At 35.7% G+C, this 14752-nt stretch overlaps 2 protein-coding genes across 2 annotated transcripts in view; one reads left to right on the top strand and one right to left on the bottom strand.

The window, feature by feature from the left end:
• Positions 1–14: 14 nt before the first annotated feature.
• On the bottom strand, positions 15–5170 carry LOC112558741 (nudC domain-containing protein 3-like). Its single transcript, XM_025229380.1, has 8 exons — positions 5011–5170; positions 4569–4650; positions 4048–4138; positions 3593–3869; positions 3338–3440; positions 2219–2395; positions 1520–1708; positions 15–1272 (listed from the first exon to the last, which is right to left on the bottom strand). Exons 1-8 carry the CDS (start codon positions 5124–5126, stop codon positions 1156–1158), a joined length of 1152 nt encoding a protein of 383 aa, XP_025085165.1. The 5' UTR covers positions 5127–5170; the 3' UTR covers positions 15–1155.
• Positions 5171–5319: 149 nt separating this feature from the next.
• Positions 5320–14752, top strand: part of LOC112558761 (GPI inositol-deacylase-like) — a 22745-nt gene continuing 13312 nt past the window's right edge. Inside the window, 17 exon segments of the mRNA XM_025229419.1 lie at positions 5320–5682; positions 6225–6292; positions 6669–6689; positions 7042–7106; positions 7613–7701; positions 7815–7857; positions 8085–8176; positions 8486–8582; positions 8894–9051; positions 9454–9486; positions 9616–9668; positions 9937–10118; positions 10121–10251; positions 11432–11484; positions 12238–12301; positions 12556–12630; positions 12868–13099. Of these exon segments, the coding sequence (XP_025085204.1) occupies positions 5548–5682; positions 6225–6292; positions 6669–6689; positions 7042–7106; positions 7613–7701; positions 7815–7857; positions 8085–8176; positions 8486–8582; positions 8894–9051; positions 9454–9486; positions 9616–9668; positions 9937–10118; positions 10121–10251; positions 11432–11484; positions 12238–12301; positions 12556–12630; positions 12868–13099 (1591 nt within the window). The 5' untranslated portion in view covers positions 5320–5547.

Genomic DNA, 14752 nt, shown 5'->3' with positions numbered 1-14752 from the left:
TCAAGAGAACTAAAGACAAGAGCAACACTTTAATAATGACAACAAAAAAATATCGTAAAATATTTACATTTTTACAGAATTCCTTTTTACTAAACCAGATGACAATATCATATATATATATATTGTTATTGTTACATTTATTCTGTTTTGAAGTTCACAACAGATTATCTCTTCTCCTTTAAGATTTTACTCTTTCTAATTCAGATGTGACCTGACATCACAAGAAAAAGATTGAACGTTATTCATTAGGAAAATTTTGGGGAAATTTACAGAATATTGTAAGATGTTCATTACATTTTACTCTTATGAAAAGCCCATTACTCTTTAGGCTGGCCTTGATGTGAAGTGCTATACACTGGTGACACAAACAATAAACATCCAAAATTGCACAGGTGTGAAACATGGTACTTTAATATCTGAAGGAGCTAATGAAGCCAAAGCAAATAGTGGGTTAGGCTTACAATGGCTAAAGAACCACGACTATGGCTGCCTAGAAAAATGCATGTAAAATTGTGCCAACATAGCCTTTTGCTTAGAGAACTTTGTATATGTAAACTATGCAGTTTAAAAAGTTGGAATACTCCTATAACATGGTTCAAGTGGTGCAAACTTGCCTGGTTTTGCCAATTGACACAGCACAGTAAGACCATCCTTCGGGGCACACACTAGGGAAGCCAATGACAAGGATGGTGGAAGAACTGGCAGGCAAAAATTGTTGACAGAAGTGGACAGATCTCAAATTGTCAGACCTGCATTCCACTGCTCAGCAACAGCCTGTGTGTCAAAGCCTTTCCATCATTGTATTATCTAGCATTATGCTCCTCCTACCATCCCAAATGGCCTGTATAAAGGGACTAATGGTTTATGTTCAATATTTTAACTATTTCCCTGTACTGTGTCGGTTGACAAAAGGAAACTGTCTCTCTCAGCCTCAGAATGATCAGTTCACCTCTCCTCCCACCCTCTAAATTATTACCAAACCAGAAAGGAAGAAAACTGTCATAAAACAACCACCTGCATGTTCTGAATGGCATGGCCACATTCACTTTAAAGTTTGCCGATATGGAAATCCCTCCATTTTTAGGCAGTACAATCCCAAGTAAAATCTGCCTATACAGATGAGAGCTGTCAAAAAAAATCACAGATATGACGAGTTTATTTAATTTTGACAACACCACTTGGATCAACGCTGATGGCTGAAGGATCAAATGGCTGACCACGAAAGGGAGATCCCTCGGCATTCCATGCCTGGCGAAGCATGTCCAACGTTTTCTGGAAGAACACATAATCTTTCACATTCAATCCTTTCACTTACGGACCGATATTCATAATGTTCTCTTCAGAAAACGAGGTCATAAACAATTATAAAAGGCAGCTACTGAGAAATGTTCCTTCTTTAAAAAAAGAGAATTTTGTGCCCAATACTCTGAGATTACAAAAATAGGCAACAGCCAAAATAAGCTTAAATTCTCACGAAGTAGAACAGAAGCATATATCAAGAGAATATTCTGCCATTCACCTGCTCATGAGACTGGGGCAATCCAAGTTGTTTCCGATGTTCATTGTACATCATTTCTTCAATTTTGGCTTGTGCTTCAGCATCCAAATCCGTAATTGGACGGCTGCAGTCAATTTTGCGAGTGTTGATCTTGGGCTCATCAACAAACACTGCTTCCCACCATCGCTCCTCCTTTTTATCTAAGTTAATCTGTTGAAAATATAAATTCTATTATCACTTTCTCTGCATTCTAAACATACAAGCTTGCCAAATATAATGTTATATCATGCAGCTTTGGCAGTCTGCTGGTGTATCAAAGATATTAGCCATGTCAATGACAAAAAGAGCCTTCTTTAGGGAATTCACAGTTGGATATGTGGTAAACACGCTCAAGGTAATACAAATACAAGGGTGTGTTAAATACAAATACAACTCCAACAAACAATGTGATAACCAGCTGACAAAAGGTGAAGATTATATGTTTATACTAAAAAGGCACAGACATTTTTATGCATGCAACCGATATTGTAGCTGAATCACATATCTAGAAGTTAAGCTGTAAGTCTGCCACCAATGTAACTAAAGACAAAAGCAGAAACAGGAACTAATTTTGCAAGAAAGAGCAACTGCTCAAGGATTTAACTGTCCTAGATACAACAGGACTGATCAGCAGAAACTTGTTAGAAGGTCTGGACATTTCTCCACAGTTGTGACACTTACATGAACGTGCTGTCCTGGGCTGAGAGTCCACATGGAATCTTCTGCCTTGACTTCCCAAATAAGATCACCCTTGACTGCTTCCACCCACTCTCCGGCATCTCCACGATAGCCTACAAACAATCTCTTCTTGCCTATTTCCACTTTAACATCTTTTCCTTTGGAGATTGTGCTTGGAACCTATTAATAAAAACCCTTTTAATCTTTTTGAAAAAGTTTTCTTCAATCTGAAGATAAAGGAGCCAGTTAAATATCAACAGAAATTATGTACAATGAAATGCATTCATTGATTTTTTGTTGGAAGAGATGAGAAGGGTTATGAAGAAAAAAATTGGTTTAAACCGTGTATCAATAACCTGGCACCTGAAGCAAAAAATGTCACAAGCATTTTTTTTTATATTACACAAATCATCCAACAATATCTTTCAAAAAAAGACAGAGCAGTCAACCACTTTGATTAGCCACAATATTCCATATGAAATGGACACATTTAGTACATTCATTTCATAAGATTTTTCTTTTTAATTACAGATAACAGCTGTATATATCTGCTTACAGACAAGTTTTCTGAAAGATCTAAACAGAGGTCAATTCTCCAAAGTTGCTTCTATCAGGAATAGAAGTGCAGCTGATGCAAGCTCTCATACTGATGAGGTACAAAAGCTCGAACTTTATGGTCTGTAGTGTTTTTCATTTAAAAAATTAGGTCAAAAATTTACTCCAATACTGGAGTTTTGCCTCATTTTTGGATATCAAACTGTTCAATGGTTTGCCAAGACCCGACAGCCTACCACTTTGCAAAAGACTACGAGTTCGTCTCAACAGACTGACAGCCGTTCAGAGATATACGTTCATGATGAAACAAACATGGAATGCTGCAGATCAAGTGCCCTTCGTTTATTTAATAAGATTTTACAGAAAAATAAAAATATCACTTAAACTCCTGTTGACAACTGCAGTGATGACCATCAAAACTGTAAAACGGCAGCAGTACTTTGCAGATCATTTTGAAAAACCCACTGAATATGTGGTTAACAATAATAACATTTTATAAAGAAATTTTTGTTAATTTATGATGTTGATAAACTCCAAAAACATCCATTTTACACACATTAACAATACCTTCACTCGGATATCAACATCTGTGATTGACTGTGACCATGAGTAGTTTTCACGAACAGCACCATTGTAACTTTCAGGGTTAGCTTGAAATGTCTTCTGTTGCCTAAAAATACAAACACATAACTAACTTGAGATACAGCACTTCCAATACATAAAAACAATTCAACCTAATGAAAACTGGTTGAAAATAACATTTATTAACAGTTGTTCTCGCTTAGCCTATAATAATTATGCAGGAGCTCAGCACATAAACACCTTTCTTGATCCTCCTCAGAGCTTGTTGGACTGCTTTTATCAGCCTCCATTTTTAAGGAAATGTTTTCATCTGTAATGGCTTTGTCAACAACTCTCTGAGAATCTGATGGTCTTTTTTCTTCTTCTGTTTCTGCAGGGGCAAAAGGTTTTGTTGAAACTGATGTTAACTCATGGCTTGGAGAGGCAGCCTGTTCAAATTTTGGATGAGGTGAATGAGCTGTCGATGTTTCTGATGACAGGCTGCTTGTCTTTGACGATGCTTCTTTCCTGACTGTCTCTGATAAATACAATACCAGATCAAAAATGATTATCTACTTTTAGTATGAATATAAATATCCAAATTATATGTTTACCTACTGGAAATTTGTAAATTAACATCCATAACCTTTCAGATTTCAATAAGAAGGCAAATGAAAGGATGAATTTCACATTACTATGACACTTAGCGAACTAACCTGTTTCCTCTGTGTGTGAAACTCTTTCTTGAAGCAATTTTTGTCGTTTAATTTCATCTTGTGCTGCAAGACTTTCATATTTTTTGAAGATCTAGTGAAAAGAAGCATTATTATTTTTAACAATTCAACTGCATGAATTATTTTTAAAATGTGTCAACATTGCTAGAACATATGAGGCCATATATAGTTGTAAGAAATAAGCCTGATGTCTTAAATTTTTCTAAAATCTGAATGCATAAAGTCTGTCGAAGGGGAGACTTTAAAGCCCAGTGGGTAAGTGTGCTTGTTTGTGGTCACCAGTTCAAGGCCTGCTTGGGCATGGGGTAGGAAGACTCCGTGCATACACAGCAGCTTCCCAGAAAAAAAAAGGCATACATCATGACACCATGTTCGAGACATACAGAATCACATCAATTCCCTGCTCTTAGGCCACTTAGCTAAGAGCTCTAGCTCATCAACTTTCTGGCAAAACATGCAAAAACCAATTTTTGTACAAATTCAAAGACAGTAAGTTGACATACATTGAGTAAAAGTTTCATGGCTACACCTGGTGGAAAGCCAAGCTTGTCGTGTTCCGTCTTCATAATCCGATAAAAATCTGTCCTGTTGTACACAAAAACAATTCTTGAAATGAGAAATATGAATAAAAATATCAAAATGTAGTCTTTAGATTCATAGACTGTACCAGATTTTCACTTTGTACCTTGCTGCTCTTTAATGGTCTTCACTCTATCGAAATTGCGCTGTAACTTTGAGCGAAAAGTTGCTTTAAATATATTATTATTATAGTTTAATACAGAAAAACTTAAACTTTACAACTACCTGTACACTCTACCAGTCCCTGACCCGTGCAGTAACTGTTTTCTCAGTGTACGATGTGATATGTCATCGTCAACCAAATATATTTTTTAAATTCTAGAATGCACAAGGTAAAAACTGCTTTAAACACAAAAATGTAAATACCTTCTGTACAGAAAACCCAACATGACATCTAAAAACTTTGCGATCTGTCCTTCATTCTGTAAAATTCCAATCAGAGCAGTATCGTACTTTTCTTGCATGGACGCCATGTTGAGCATTAACAGAATAAGTGAAAGTAGAAACGAAACTTCTTGAAGTCGAAAATAAAAAACCCAGTACACTGTGAAGATCAATATCAAAATAAAGGAACTATATAAAAAAAAGTATGTATAATTATGCGTTTAATTATAGTTTAAATAATAAAAGCATATTTGAAATACAATTCGAAACAAATTATATTTCAAGCATTCTATAAAATATATTTTAGGCAGCTGTCGTCTGCTTCAGATACACACTTCCTGTAACTCAATATCAATTATAGTTTGTTGCGTTCAGAGCTGTAATCAAACAAGTGATCGTTAAATTAATTTAAGTTTAATAAAGCGGTTCACAGAACCTGAAAACTTCCAGCAATACGTTTTTACAAATGACAACTAGCAAAATAGAGAAAGCACGCCGTAGTCACATTCTCGTTCAAAAATGGCGCTGCCAAGGAGAACAATCTTTGCAAGCATTGCTGCAGTAATATTAGTATGGGGAGTTTGGGATGTTATCACGAATTTTGAAGAAAATGGATGCGAAATGACCTGGATGTTTGAATACCCGAAATACATGGTGCGAAAATGCATGATTGCTTTAGAGGAGTCAAATGAGCTTGTCACGATCAAGTACTAACTCGGAAGCCTAAGATTGGGAAGATTAGTGAAGGGGGTTGGGGTGGAGGAGGTGACATTGGGAAAAATACCTTGTTCGCAAAGATAGTTATCGTAGATTTATAATAACTGTAAAAGAATTACAAACGCAAAGTACAAGAAGTACTTGAGGATACGTATTGTGAAGTACACTGCAAAGTGAACCTGATACAAGGGTGATAAAAGTACATCAGAAATACAATTGAGAAATTTATACATTAACAAAATCCTAGTTTTTAGCTAACTATAATGAAAAGAATATATATATATCCCAGGAACATCTTGATGTTATAATAAACAGCTCAAGATCATTCTGGTAGCAATGAACATCAAAGGATTTTGTACATCTGTCACTTAGCATGATATATTAACAGTAGTGACTAGAGTACTAGGCTTTTTTTTTTAACAAACAAAATATGTAACTTAAGAACATCCTCAGTTATGATAAACTTTTTTTAAAAACAGAACATTCCATTGGATGATGAAACTGGGCAAAAGTTTCCACATTATAAGCTGTATGCTTATGGAGAAGGGTGAGAAGATTGAATCATTGTGTAGATACATTATTTAGTAATTGCACCCGCAAAGTATTTTTCCAAACTCCTGGCACAGAAGGCATTTACAATAAAATGAATGAGTATGGCTTTCTCTGATGTATGTCAATAAATTTTCTTTGCTGATCAGCTATATAATGAAATGATTTTAATTGTTAATATGAGTTGTTATAGAATGGTCTAAAAATCTTTTACAGTGAGAACTAAATTGGATGACATTGCTTTGTTTTAGACATTCATTTTAAATTTAGATTAAGTAAGCTACTTCCTTGTACCATCTTTTGGCATTGACATTTGTTAATGTTGTTACCAAGATTCAACTATCTCTCAATGTGTTTATTTATTGCCTTGACAGGGCCTATGCAAGACAGATCAGGTAAGCTTAAACTGGAATGTCTTAATGTTCATGCTTGTCCGTAAAATTTTTTATGCATTTTTCATACTGAAAAACTTTAAAGATCTATTTATCACATCCTTTCTATCCTGCAAACAGGATACAAAACAACTGCTCTATATCAATATACTTTAGACAAAAAACCCCAAAAGGGAGCACATATTGTTTCATGTCATAGACAGTTCATTAGTGACATAATGTATTCTTAGAAATGTTAGATGTACACTGACCCCCATCACTACGTAACTTATCTACTGTTCATATCATATTTTAAACTTATTTCCTTCCACTCATTCTTATTTTTACAAGTACTTCCATTCTTTTATTAATATAGTAACATGAAATTCAGTGGGATTCCTGTACTGTTCATCCCAGGCAATGCTGGTAGCTACAAACAAGGTAAAGAATTATTTTAGTATTTCTGTCATGGATATTATGTTACCATAAAATATTGTGGTGTTGATTAAATACTAGTGTCACCTTTCACTAGATTTTTCTCTGTCACCATTTTATTATTTTAATGTTCTTTTCGCTTCAAAACCTTATCTGAACATAAGTTTATATAGTCCACCTACTAGACTTTTTTATTTTTTGATTAATACTCTCTGTACTGCTGAATTGTTTCCCAAGTTCATGTCATACTCAAAACTTTTCTGTTTCATCTGCTGTACCTTATGGTGCCATGTGCATAATTTGTTGTGAGACTTGCTAAATATCTGCTGTTTCAATTTTGTTTGACAGTGTAAATGATTGTTAACATTATTATCTTAATATCATTAATAGTACTTTTTTATACATTTATGTTGGTATGTTTTTTCTTTGCAAATGTAGTCTTCTTCTTTGTTATGTACTAAATAATAGTATTTATAATTTAAAAGACTTTTATTATTATTATTTGTCATTAGTCCGATCTCTTGGGTCGGTGTCCCTGAGAATGGCAGAAAAGCCTGAATTCAAATTTCACTTCAACTATTTTGCCGTTGATTTTAATGAGGTGAGAATTAAGATTATCGTCAGTTATTTTTATAGTTTCAATAACAGTTATCTTAGAAAACATATATATATGCTTGATGAAAACCAGGCTCTCCAGATTTTTTTGTTTTACAGGAATTTTCTGCCTTACATGGAGGTTTACTTGTAAAACAGACAGGTAAGAATCCGTGGCTATTTCTTAAGAATTTTTAAAAGGTATGTTTTAATATAACTTTTCTGTGCATGTAGTATTTGATCATTACCTGAAGAGTTATTTCTTATAATATCTTACAATAGAATAAACAGCTTTTGAGAAGATAAATAAAAGTGCACCCAATAGCTGACAGGATTGTTTTTAGTTTTTATTTAGGCCACGTAGACATGGGAAACACCTGTGTTTTTCAGAGTTTGTGAACAAGTGCATTCAGACCATACTAGGGCTGTACAGATCATCAACATCTCAACCATCATCTGTAATAGTAGTAGGACATTCAATGGTAGGTGCACTTGTGCGCGTGTGTGTGTGTGTGTGTGCATGCATGTTCATACATGCTCTTTAAAAGATCTGTACATTTATTTCATCCTATGTGTCTGTTACATTATCTGCATCTAAGAAAAAAATCTATGTAACTATTATTTCTGTGATAAATTGTGGCTTTATGTAATTAAAAAAAAATGCACAATCAACTGTTCCTCCGTCAAATTTTTTTTCCCTTTTTTATTGTAAATGTACATGTCAAAAAATATAAAACTACAGGTTGCAGATTTTATGGTCAGAACTTTCTGTCACTTTTGTTTCTGTACAGGGTGGCGTGCTGGCTCGAGGATTGTTCACACTGCCAAGCTTTGATGTTTCTACTGTCCACACCATCATTACACAGGCATCCCCTCACCAGGCACCAGGTTATCTGATAATATGATTAGGAGTTGGGTTTTTTTTCCTTTTTCTTTTCTTCTGAGGCTGACCTGCATAGCCTTCTATTTGTTTTTCCAGGACACAGTCTTACTTCTTAGTCCTTAATTTTTGCAGTCTTACCAGATATAATCACTCCCAAACATGTTAAAATCCAGTAGATAGAAATAAAATACTTTCTTGTCTCTTTTGAAACTCTTTGAGAACTGTCCTATGGGTCACTTTTACATTGCTATAATAGTGAATGCTCAGCAGCAATTTATTTTTGAAGTGAAATGTTTTCACCTATCTATGTTCACAGTGTTGGTCACTGACAGGGAGATAGACACATTTTATCAGAATGTCAATGACCACTGGAGGGACCAGAGTAATACCACTTTAGCACATGTAACAGTTGTGAGCACAGGAGGAGGCTTTCGGGATTATCATGTTCGAAGCGGCCTTACATCATTAAAAGAAGTACATGGTCTTCTCACTTGTTATTTGTCTTTTATCAACTTTAGCTAAAAAGGTTACTTGGTTGCTTTAATTATAGTGAGAGTTTAACATTTGTATTAGCTTCGTTTTCAGAAAATCTGTCTGTGCTGGATAATCAGTGTACCTACAAAGCTGCACAGAATCTCTTTCTGTGTTAAAAATTCCTTCATACATTGTGGACTGCAGATAGAGTCTTAGAATAACTGACAAATATTTTGTTACCTGCAGATGTTTCTGCTTTGCTTATGTATCTGCTTTGCTTATGTATCATACATTCAGTCAGAATGAACACTTTATAAATATTCTTAATCATTGTCATTTATAAAAAGCTTCTGATTTCATAATTTCAAGTGTATATTTATGTGCATGTATATATTGTTTCAGCTTGTAAAAGAAAACAGAGGAATTAGTACAACAGTAAGTACAGTTTGTTACACTGTTTAAATATGCTTCAAGTAAATATATGTTTGGTGTGTGTGTGCGCGCGCGCATGCGTGAGGGAGAGACCAAAGAAAAACATGCTCTAAATTTACTACTGTTTTGCAGACTATGTCTGTTCCTATGGCATGGGTGTCCACTGATCATCTGTGTTCAGTATGGTTAGTTGAATACTTTTCTTGAATGTTATGTTATTTTAATTTTTTTAATAACTCTTAAAGAATTCAGTCCATGAGAGCCTATATATATTCATTTTTGTTAGTCCAAAGAGAGATTTCTTGGTAAATCTACATATAAAGCTCTAATTATCGATGGAAGTAATAGTAATAATCCATCGATCCTCATTGCTATTTGTTTGAATATTTAATTGGAGTCATAGAAATTCAGTAATTCTAAGTATAATAGGGTATTTAATTTTTCTGGATGAAGGTGTCGCCAAATGGTTTTAACGACAGTACACGCCTTGTTTGATATTGTTGACAAGAAAACACTGCAGCCAGCAACAGATGCAGATCAACGAATGAAAGTCTTCAGACATTATTTTCTGGATTATAATGGAATAGAGCCTATTCCATCAGGAGAAAAATATATCAAATTAGATGCCACTCTACCATGGGAAGTGCGCAAGGAAAAAACCTGGCATTTTACTTCATCAAAGTTACCAGATCTAAATATATTGCTGTACCAGTGATGTCCAATGAGGGAGAAGCAATCACTGATTCTATTACAATCATCAGTAATATAGTAGGTGAAGTTAAGCACTTTTTTTAGCCTCTCTGCTTCTACACCAGTGTGTGCATGGGTGTGTGTGTGTGTGCAGAGCTGCATTCTGATGTATGCATTGTTCCCCATATAGATTTTTCTTTCAAGACTATCCAGGATAGTGTAATGATTAATTTAAAGACCAAACCAAACAAAAAAGGATATCATCCTCTGAAACTCCATTTGTAGTTCTGATTAATGCTTCAAATTCAAAATCATGAAAAGAAAGTTTCTGAGAAAAAGAAAATTATCATGTCCAAAATTTGGATGGACATCAATCTAGTGTGCAGTCTGTAGTATTGATGACCTACATGTGTCACATAAACAAGGCATAGAAATTGTTAATTGTCGAAAGCCCAAACACAGGGAACATAGCTGTATTATTACAGGATGCAGATGACCTAACCTTTAGTTATTATCCAATAGCTTTATTTTGTGCGTCAGTGAGAAGACAGTAGTTATAGAGTACTGCCCAAAACTAAGTCACATACAATCAGCACTTTTCACCTGAGTGTGAAGCAAAGTAGGAAATACTCTGTAGAAGAATTAAAAGATTTCAGAGGGAAACACTTTTGTACCCACATGGTTGTCATGTGACTAAATTAATGAATGTTTGCTTGCTGACCTCTTTTAACTTCTTACCACTCACAGGTCACTCCACACTTCAAATGGGTGCACAAATGTAACCTATGCTATGCTGTTAGTATATGTTGCTAGAAAGTCTAGCAAAGTTTGTGTGTGTGTGTAGACATTCATCTTTCTGTGTTCTATACAATTGCACACTATCTGTCTGATCCTAACCATATTTTCATTGTACTTTCTTTTGAAGTGGGCAGGGAGGGTGTGTGGGGTGGGTGGGGTCAGGGGTTATAACACTAGAGTGATGTAGCACAGCTTATACTTGCTGCAGTGGGATTTTGCACCTAGTGTTGACAGAATGCATATTTTGCAACCTGTTGATGTCTGCTGTAAAAAGAAAATGTTAACCATTCAGTGTGGTCTTTAAGATCTCTTGGGTGGAGGGCACATCCAAAGGCTATTGTGGAAATATATCCATGCAGATTTTCCACATTAGACAGTTATAACAAGGTTGTTAATGGGTTACTTTGGGGTGATTTTCATCTGACATTAATAATTTTTATGTATTATCTCATTTTTACAGACAGCTGCTGACTGGGTCTGTGCATGTCAATTATTAGATGGCCAGGAGAAATGGTGAGACTTCTGAAAAATGCAAGCCTTAGAAAACCCCTACAGTTTGCCTGAGCTATTAACAGTTTTTTAAAAATCTGTTTTCTGTAGCAGTATGACAGCTTTAACAATAATAAGTGTTCACTTGTATCACTAATGCTTTCCTACAATGCTTTGGTTATACTCTAATTGATAATCAAGTGCATGTAAACAGCAGAAATTAAACAGTAAATGACTATAGTGAAAGCTATAGGTGATATGAAACAATAACAGATGGAAGCCTGTGGTCTCAGACTACAAATGTGTGAATTGAAATTGAAAAATGGGAATATGATGTTAAGGAAAATGATTTTAAGACCCAGGCGCTTATGCTTTCATCGGTGGCTCATGGGTCCTTTCAGCTACCAATCTCTCCCTCAATCCACACAATGCTGGTTGAACCTCAGACATGTTAACTACTACAACAATGTTTTCTCCATGCCTTGAGTATAAATCATGCTGCATAGTTTTTGAGTGGCTAGAGTTTTTTGATGAGATACAGAAGATGTCTAGACAAGAGAATTAGGGTAGTGAAGTCATGATGAAGGTACAGATGAGGACGTGGGCAGTTTGACTTGAAATTATGAATGGATATGACTGATACTGCACTGTGCAGAATATGCTCCTCCACAGATGTCAAAAACAGACTTGTCTAGTGACGTAGACACCACAGTAAAATCAATGTTTCAGCTTTGATTTAACAGGCAATTTTAATGACAACTAAAACTATATTTTCAGTTTGGACTGTGTTAGCTTTTCCTCGCAGCTCAGGTGGTTACCCCCACGGTATTCTAATAGACAGGTTTGTGATAATCTCATTTACTTATTCAGCTATATCGTAACAATTTATTACCTACTATAAAAATAGTAAAATTTTATTTTATTACTGATGTGCTTTATTGTAAAGATATTAATTATGGCAGCAGAGTGTTTCTCTTCATGGTCTTAAATATTGATATTGTAAAGATTTTGAAGATGGCAGGCATGTTTAAATAATAAGACATAAAATTTGTGTGCTTCCTGATATGTGATCTTTGAATATTAAATGTTTCCCAGGTTTTGCGCATGAGCCTGAATGACCTTGGTGAAAACACACACATTGTGATATTTCTTCCCAAAAGAGCAAGCACTGTATGTACCTAGCTGTAATCAATACAATTTGTTTACATTTTGCTTACCACTTACACTTAAATTGAGAACTGGCTTTGTTTAGTAGTAGACAAATATTGTAACAGGGTTTACTAAGAAGTCTGGCTGGCTGGCTGGCTCTGTGTGTGTGCGTACATGTAATCAAGAGAGTGAGTCTTTGAAATGACTAAATGACTTTGTACTTTTATCACTCCTCTGCATAGTATGTATATTTTACAGGTAGAGCTGATGGTGGACAAGTACTCCATGGATGCAAGACACCTTGTGTATACATTGCCGGGTGTATATGACTCTGTCATCTCTTTCCCATTCAGTATTATAGATGGCACTGCCATGCTTCACATCCGCAACAACTCAGTGTTTTACAGCCTGCACCTGGCAGGGCTTGGTAGTCCTCTCAGTGCTTACTCTGCTGTTGTCACACCTAAGCACTGCAGCAAGACCAATCCAGGTAATGGAGCAGTTTTTGTGTATATGCTACTTGTCATCTCCTTTTGTCTGCATGTTTAGAAATTGTTAAGGCCAGACACCGGTCGAAAAATTGTCAAAAATTTTTCATTTTGGCCATTTTCAGATTACTTCATACTGTCAAAGTTCATATTTTGTTCTATTCACTCGCCAAGTGGTTTTCATAGAATAATCAGAAATATGTCTATTTGGCAATGAAACATCTACTTCTATCCTATTTACTTTTCCCGAGCGCAGAATTAGCGAGAATAGAGAATGTTTGAGACATAGCAACACACCTCGCACGTGTGGGCAACTGTGTCACATCGTATATCGGTCGAAAGGTCAGGACATGAATTTTCAAACAAAGGCTGAGTCAAAACCCTTAGAAGGCCCCAAGCTATGATACAAGCTCTTTTCTAGACGACACAAAGGGTCGGAAACTTCCTTATATGGACGCATGCGAAACATCTTTGCATATAGCCAATCAGAATTCACTAATGCCGGCCTAGACGGGTCATAGGGCACACAAACACGCTTCGGCTGTGCTCGGGTATCCCACAAGCAACTGTCATGGCCTCCGGATGTATAAACAATGGCGACAGCAAGTCAAAGCTAGTTCTGGGATATTTTCTTTTCTAAGACATTAACGTTAATATTAAATGTTTATTGTGACTGTCAGACGCTCATTTCTTCTTCACAATACCAGTGCAAAAAAATAAACCACGTGGACATTCTTAGACCGTCGTAGCAGCTAAAAAAAGTAACTTAGTGAACCGAATTCGGCTGTCGAAAACACCATCAGTCATGTGGTAAGCGAGCTAAAAATAAAGCGAAGTTTTCATTTCTGCTGCAAATCTCGGTAGTAATCAGGACTAGATGCGAACATTTACACATTTGAGTCAACTTGCAATGCTAGTTATTTATGTTTTGTCAGGAATGTAGGGAAACAGAGCTTACATCATTTGCACAGATAACAAAGGTTGGGTGGGGGTTGGATTGTCTTACTCAAACAAATTGTAACAAACAGAATGTGAAGACAATTATGTCTAGCATTCCTAACAAACAATGAAAACTGCTATCTAGTCAAGTTTGTAGCCATTCAGTGTCTAGAGAGCACATCATTGTCAGCCCCTAAAAGGCCAGACAGCTTATTATGCTTTTCCCCAGAAATCTTTGACAGAAAATCAAGATACACCCTGCCACAAAATCAACCATCTTTTAATCCATTGTGACAGATACAGAGGTAATTCATAAAATAATCTAGCGATACAGAGGAACAGAACATGAGCAGCTGCTTAAATTCTGGTGCACCAGTGATGTATCTCTAGATTTCATGAATAGGTTATTCTTTTCCTATTTGCAACCCAGTCCAAAGCTAGCATAGGGCTGCAAGAAGTTGGTTATACTCCCCCTATAAGCTGTTGAAATATTTCTTTTAATTGATGTTCATTCCATCTACCTGAACTGAAGGCTAAGAAAGATGAGAGTGTTCCTACTAATGCTGCTACTTCAGTAGGATGCTCAGCGAATAAATTGGAAGCAATATGCGACATCTCACTAAATGTTAGATAGCAAAAGACAGATGGCAAAAAACCATGACAGCTAGTGGACACTGAACTTCTATTAACTACCTAAACCTATAACTGTGTTGCTT

The sequence above is a fragment of the Pomacea canaliculata genome, linkage group LG1 (assembly GCF_003073045.1).
Source record: "Pomacea canaliculata isolate SZHN2017 linkage group LG1, ASM307304v1, whole genome shotgun sequence".
NCBI lineage: Eukaryota > Metazoa > Mollusca > Gastropoda > Architaenioglossa > Ampullariidae > Pomacea > Pomacea canaliculata.
The sequence above is the reverse complement of the archived record's forward strand: the minus strand, read 5'-3'. Positions and strand labels throughout refer to the sequence as shown.